Source organism: Alosa pseudoharengus, unplaced genomic scaffold, assembly GCF_046254945.1.
Source record: "Alosa pseudoharengus isolate Yale_2024_CS ecotype anadromous, Long Island Sound unplaced genomic scaffold, YU_APseudo_1.1 YU_APseudo_1.1_scf_11, whole genome shotgun sequence".
NCBI classification, from domain to species: Eukaryota; Metazoa; Chordata; class Actinopteri; order Clupeiformes; family Clupeidae; genus Alosa; species Alosa pseudoharengus.
In genome coordinates, this window is record NW_027468576.1 from 20,822,999 (window position 1) to 20,830,051 (window position 7,053).

Here is a 7,053-nt window from a genome sequence, read left to right on the forward strand (position 1 = left end):
CACAAACGGTGTACTTTTTATTTTCAAGTCTAGGTATATGGCTAAAATGTAATTAAATACCAACCCTGGATTTATTTGAATTGTGTGTTTAAGGACAGTTCACTCCCATGCCTTCACCCAGCTGTGTTTTTCTCACCAGAACATTTTTATGTAAGGGACCTTGGGTGGCCAAAGGTTTGTCTTATGGGAAAAAAATCCTCAGTGGCCTTTTGTTCATGATACTGGACATTTTACTCTCATTTAAGTCTGATTAATAAGTAACTCAAAAACGGGGTTATATAGGGTTATATTTATATATGACGATAAGAGTACTGCCACAAGATGGTGTGTTACTATGCTGCTTGCAACTTGTTTCTAAAATGTCCAAAGTACACAGTTAAAAGTAACCTTAGATATTGAAGATTAGAAATGAGTGTAAACAGCGCCTAATGTAATTATGTCTGTGATAAATGAATACTTGGCATACACCATGCATACAACAAACAAATTGGAGATAGATTTATTTTGAAAAGATACAGGACAGAACTCAGAACTGTGGAATGGTGTACCTTTATGAAATTATTTCATATATAGAAAAACTGCTACATCGTACTGATGAGGTGTTAGTAAAGGTAACCGTTTTCAAGGTTGTGTTAAACTTGCAGCAAATGGGCAGAGGTTGATTCAGTAGCTTATGGCTAGAGTCAGGAGGTTCCAGTGTAGAAGGAGAACTATAAAAGGGGCAGTCACTGGCTAGTGCCTTACAACTTCAGAATGGTTGGTGTGATCATTTTGCGGAAGGAATAATATTTGCATTCAGTAGGGGGAATGATGTCCATCAGGGTCGTGCTGATGTTCTCCTTCTTGAAGCCAGCCTCAAGCAGATGGGGCACTTGGGTCTCCTGAAATCCAGAAACCATGTTTGTTTAGTGAATGTGGCAATAGCAAGTGTCAATGAAAATATATGCTGAAAATAGTCTGTGCAAGCAAAAGATGAACATGTCTGACCTGGAACATTTTCTCAATGTTGTCATATTTATTTTTCAGCAGCTCTCCCCAGGAGGTAAGATTGCAGTAGGTGAGAACTCCTCCAGATTTCAGCAATCTGTTGGCATGGCCCTGCAGGGAAATATTTAGTTCTTGATATTAATCTAAAGGCAAATGGGGTAAAATATTAAATAGCTTTGCGTTTGGGGGGGGGGGGGGGCAGTAAAATGAGTTATATTTTACAGTTGTGCTGGAAAATATTTGCCATCTTTCAATGGATGACCAAGGTTGTAACCAGTTAGGCCTTGTCCAGCTTGTTCAGCTTGTACTTGTCTAATGCATTAATGATGAGGAATGCTTCAAGAATCCTCATGAAATGAAAATAACTTACCTTAATGAAGTTGAACTGATGCGTGTGCCATGTGTCTTCAGACAGGGGGTATGTGTCATACAAAATGCCTGTTGACATTTTAAGGCCATAAAGTATATGAATGTTTAATTGTACACATGTTTAATGTGGTGCAAGATCTTAACCCGGAAAATATTATTACGTCATTGTGCAATGGATCAGTGTATTTAACAGCACTGATATCACAACAAAAAGTTTGACAAATGACTCAAAATCCAAATCTCGCTACCCCTTCTGACATTTTACACATCCATCAACGAGGCTTACCATCGAAGTGATTGTCTGGTAGTGTGGGGACGACATCCTCCCACAGCCCTTTCAATGGAACAATCTACCAAGGTGGGAAATGATACATTAACATTGCACTTGATTATTTATGAGTGTGAGATCTGGCATTTTCACCAAGCTTTTACGCACTTTGTGAGGCTGAGACTTGGCCCACTCCTGTAGCCTCTGGAAGACACCATCGTTGCACTCAATGATCCAGTGCTCCTCGATGGGGAGGCTCTCCAGCTTAGTAGCAGCGATGGCCATTCCAAAACCAATCTCCAGGACTCTGCCTCCTGTGCAGACAACAATACAAACACATCAATCACAAGCACAGTTTTCCCAAATATGGTTTCAATTATACAGGCAGATTTTCCTCAATATCTTGTTGCCAATATCCTGGTAGTAATTCTACAAATGCACAGCTGCAAAGGATGCTCTGTATTGACATGTGATACAGCTAGGGTGTGCCACTCAGAGTAGAGCAATATGCCCTTCCACACCCTACTGGAATGCAGGAGGGAGAATAGCAAGCATACTTCTGTCAACCTCTCACAGCTTAGTATTTCAAAAAAGGTAAAAATAGCTGATGTTAAATAGAGTGGACCCCAGTCATATGCCTCAATCTGATATGTATCCTCTGTCTTTAGAAATCCAGTAGATACAATTGCTAATTTTTAAAGAGTGAGTGTGGTGTCTAACAGAGGCCATCTTTGTTGTGGCTGATCTTCAGAAGGAAGGATTTTTTCTGAAATGATGATGAAGACCGGTGGTAGGCCTACAGTAGGCCTCCTCTACATTAAATATACCCAGGCTAGACCTCTCTTCATAGGCCTCCACTACACCATCTTACAATAGGCTAGATACAAATCGCGCAGCCAACTGAATAGCATTGATTTGTATATTACTGATTTGTTACATATTTGTTCACTGGGTGTTGAAACATTTAGAGCCAATGGTTGAGCAGCTCATGTGACCGGTATAGCGTCCCTTAACAAAACTCCTCAATGGCCTAATCATAAAATAAAGGTCCCGCGCATTTCCTTGAATTTCACTAGTAAGCTACACTAGACATATGAACCTGTTACACTCTGACACATGTGCGCACGTAGTAGCCCAGTATTGTTTTCCACTGAGAAACCCCATATATTGCACAGCCATGAAGAAATGAAAAGGTCACAGCTACAAATAAGATTATGCGCCCGTTGTAGTAGCCCAGTATTGTTTTTCACTGAGAAACCCATATATTGCACGGCCATGAAGAAATGAAAAGGTCACAAATAAGATGTAATACTTTGGTTGTTCTAGTTGGCTTGTAGGATATCCTAGATGGATTCTAGATATCGTTATTGGCAACCATAGAACATTTGCCTAACAAAATTATGTTATAATAGGCTAATGAGTGTGTGGTACTAGTATTACACTGTTGTCAACTGAAGACTGTTAACTAGAAGTACAAACAATATCTGAACTGAAGAGACCAACATACTGTTTGGTTCGTGCCTTTACCATTTGTAATGCTTCTTACCCTTTGAGCCAGCAACAGTCGAGAGTGAGTGCATGTATGGAGTCTCCCAACGTTCCATTACGGGCTTTCCGAGAATCTCGAGATGTGTGTCGGTCTCATTGTAGCCAGCTGTAGCGTCGTGCCACCCGGCTTTGCAGTCCTCTCCTTGGTTGAATATGGGCTTTGCAGTGGTCATGTTGAAGTGTTGTAGAGTGGTCACTGAGGTGAAGAGGCCAGTGTAATGGAAGAGGACTTGGTGGCGACGACGTGTCTTTATATGCGACAAGAAGTGCTGATTATGCAAGAGTCACTAGAGGGTAGCCCACTACGTGATAAGTAGCAATCGGAGGAGCAAGGGGTGGCGATCGCAAGGTCCACACAGCTGGAGCAAAAAGTGATCTGCACGACAGTATCATATTACGCCACAATGGTTCACTGTGTCAGAGCATTTTCTACATGTGCTCGATGCAGCAGTAAGACAACAAGCAGGCTGTGCTGTACGATACAAAACTATATATTTTAAAAATGTAGCCAATAAGGATATAAAATATAATGCTACTGCATTTCAGCAGTTTTGCGACAGACGCACTGAAAGTTGCTGGCAGTATAGGCTAAGCCTAATGATTTTTTTCCAGCCTATATCGTTCATGGTAAAAGTCGATGGTGTTAAAGTTAAGTAGCGTAAACTTTGGTTTTTGGTGTGGTTATAAAGAAGCATTTGTGACACAGTAGAAATCGCGGGAAATCATATGGCATGGTATTTTATCATGTAGGCCTAGTAGTCAAAATCATGCACAGGCATTTCGATCTTGTTTCATTTGTCCACTCTGCCCTACAAAGCCAAAACGCAGTAGTCCTACACTGAACCTGAGAAAAATGCCTTTAAAGTTTTCACCGTGGGCCAGCCAAACAAGTTGTGGGTAGATAAGTGGTTTCATTATGATGCCTTCTTAGGAAGTATTTTTTTTTTTGTATGTTTAAAAAAAACAAAACATGACCATTGATGTGACCTTTGACCCCAAAAAATGCAGATACTGCATTCTACCTTGGGATAATAGATCTCAATACAAATTTCAAGTTTTTGCCTGAAATGTGCCTATTTACAAGGGCATTGTTGTTCCCACCTCTTTTGGGGCCTACCATCAAATGTTGAACCTCTATAGAAAGCTGAGAACCTGTAGTTTTCATAGGAAACAGTTAAAATAACTGTGTGATGTACTCACATAGAGTTACAGAGGCTAGAATATCGTTTTTTCTTTATGCCGGATTACAAGCATCTCTGAACTGACCACATTTCAGCCCTCTGGGTCACTTGATATCCCTTAGAAACACAACTGAGCCCTAGCACCAGGTCTTGTGAGGCTGTGTACAAAAGTAGATCAATATAGAATGAAAATATGAGTGCTTTAGACCATTATTTGCCAAGGTATGCTCATGCGTTTTGTAAAATGCCTATGGAAACTCCCCATAGGACTTTTTGTTATCCAAAATGCATACTGACACTCAAATGCTTACTGCACATGAACCCCTTTGTGTAAAAGCATAATCCCAGGGATGGATTACTGCATGGGCCTACCGGGCCCAGACCCAGGGGCCCAAGGGGTCAGGGGGCCCTGAAGCCCAAGCCTTTGCATGGAATCATTGCCTCAATATCAACAAATCAGGATGTAGGTTATGAATCTGATTGAATTTAGTATTGGCCATCCCCAAAATGCACCAGAATACAGGAAATCACATCAAACAAATTAAAACATTTCTGGGGGAGGACCCCCAAACCCCCCCTCCCACATATACGACAATAAGTGGGGGGCCCTTAATACATCTGGGCCCAGGGGCCCGAAAGTTCATAATCTGCCCATGCCGCTCCTGCAATCCTACTATTTTTCTTAAATTATCTTGATTGTATCCTGCTGTCGGAGGCAGGCATGTGCTTATTTGATTGGTTGTAATGCAGACCTGCGAAACGAAAGTTTACCTTAACCATCAGCATCATCTAACAACTAGGGATTCTACTATTCTACTAATTAGATTGTATGTCAGGTGTTCTGATATATACTGACTACACAAAATATGGAATAATGACCAAAAAGTCTTTTTTTTTGCATTTACTTTGTTGGTTCAATGAGTGTGTATAAGATAAACTATACATCTGTATAAACTAATATTGGATAATACAACATGAAGATTCAATTTCTATGGATTCTTGTGAATATTTCAGTACCCAATATGTTGCATCTACTTATGGTGCTGCAGCTACACTGCAGCCAGAGGTCAGGCTAGCACCAAAAGTGGAGGAGGGGGAGGGGGGCATTTAGGATCAAATTTAATTGAGACATAATAAAATTAATATGAGAATGTAAAGCACTATACAGATTGTACATGAAAAGAGTTGTAATTTTTGGATTCCCAAGAGCGAAAGCTTTGAAATGGTGTATAACATTCATATGCTACATAGCAATATGGTGCATACAATTGATTTAGAATGTTGGGGGGAGGTGAGGGAGAGGGGTAACCGTCCCGTCGGCGGGATATGAAAATTATGTGGGTTTTAAACAACTAAAACGCAAAGGCAAAATGCAGTATCTGCAATCTAAATGTGTTTATTACTAAATTTTGATTGGTTTTAATGATGGTGGTTTTAGTTTTTTTTAATTGATGTTTGCGACTGCTATAACCCTCAAGAAATATCTATTACTGCAATGCTTCATTCTTTCATCAGTGTTTGGCTTTGGATTTTTTCTTTTAAATGTTAAATTAATTACAGATCAAGGATGTTTTAAAAATTTAGTTAAAAATGAATGAAATGTACAGGTTTTTTTTCAACTGCTTACACACACAAAATCTTAATGCCACACAATTTCTTCTGAAACCTTTCACTCAAAAGGTACCAATTCCGCAAAACCATACACAAATTCTCAGCTTTCGACTCAGTTTTCATTTTCATAAAACACTATTTGCAAAACACTATACACTCTACCTAACATACACATGTAGCAGGATTGAGGATAGTCATCAGTTGGAATTTGGCAGCATAGCTAGCATAGCGGTCATATAGGGATTGTCAAAGTTTTTTTTTATTATTATTTTTTATTTTCTTCCCGTCATAATGAATTTTTGGTCAACAATTCCCGGGACACCAAAGCACCGGGGCACATGAAGCTTGTTGGGCATGTAGACCCACTAAACTTTTACAGAAAAAAATTTGTTTCGTCCCCGGGGGCCACCAAAACCCAAAAAATGCAGTATATGCAGTATATACCTGAACCGTGGCACCAAGGATTACAAAATGTTTATGGTATGTTGATCTCAAGGGCCCGCATCAACCTAGCCCATAATCACTCATTTGTGATTTGCCAAAGCCAGAACGTAGTAACTGCTAAATTGAAGCTAATACAAAGGCAAACCACAGTAACTGATGTTCAAGGGTGCGTTTCCCAAAATCATAGTTTCTAACCTGTTTCACAATGATAATGAAAGTGATTATTTGGATTGCAAATCGATTGCATTCTGACTACTTCGGCCTAAATTGCTACTTGACTTATGCCTCTAGTCCCCTAGTCTATCCTTGGTTTAATGTTTAGGCCTGTGTGTATAGCCCTAACTGTGCTGCCTACAAAGCCCACACACAGTAACATACAATATTGCAGTAACTAGGGGTAGACTGAGTACAGTTAGGACATGTTTACAGAGATGCCTGTAACGACTCCTGGGCCTACTCAAACAGCTGTAGCCCCAATTAGGTCCTCATCACCCACTTATTGATTGAACGATTTCCTTGTTTTTTCCTTGTCACCCTAACGAGTAGCACCTGAACTCTGGGACTCCCTATTAGTTAGGGAAAGTTAGGCTTTTTTTTCGCCAATCTGCAAAAAAAAATTCTTACCAATAGCTTTTTTTACTATGT

At 40.0% G+C, this 7,053-nt stretch overlaps 1 protein-coding gene across 1 annotated transcript; it reads right to left on the reverse strand.

Annotated features, from left to right (window-relative positions):
• Positions 1-508: 508 nt before the first annotated feature.
• gamt (guanidinoacetate N-methyltransferase) lies at positions 509-4,025 on the reverse strand. The gene is made up of 6 exons (XM_076277266.1): positions 3,171-4,025; positions 1,793-1,938; positions 1,643-1,706; positions 1,358-1,425; positions 988-1,098; positions 509-881 (listed from the first exon to the last, which is right to left on the reverse strand). The coding sequence occupies exons 1-6, from the start codon at positions 3,343-3,345 to the stop codon at positions 741-743; spliced, it is 705 nt and encodes a 234-aa protein (XP_076133381.1). The 5' UTR covers positions 3,346-4,025; the 3' UTR covers positions 509-740.
• Positions 4,026-7,053: the final 3,028 nt, after the last annotated feature.

Excerpts from the sequence above, each read along its gene's own strand:
- gamt (XM_076277266.1), bottom strand. The coding sequence starts at position 3,345 with ATGACCACTGCAAAGCCCATATTCAACCAAGGAGAGGACTGCAAAGCC. Across the intron at positions 1,707-1,792 it reads CCAAGTCTCAGCCTCACAAA|ATTGTTCCATTGAAAGGGCT; the intron begins GTGCGTAAAAGC and ends CCACCTTGGTAG. Across the intron at positions 1,099-1,357 it reads ATCAGTTCAACTTCATTAAG|GGCCATGCCAACAGATTGCT; the intron begins GTAAGTTATTTT and ends ATTTCCCTGCAG.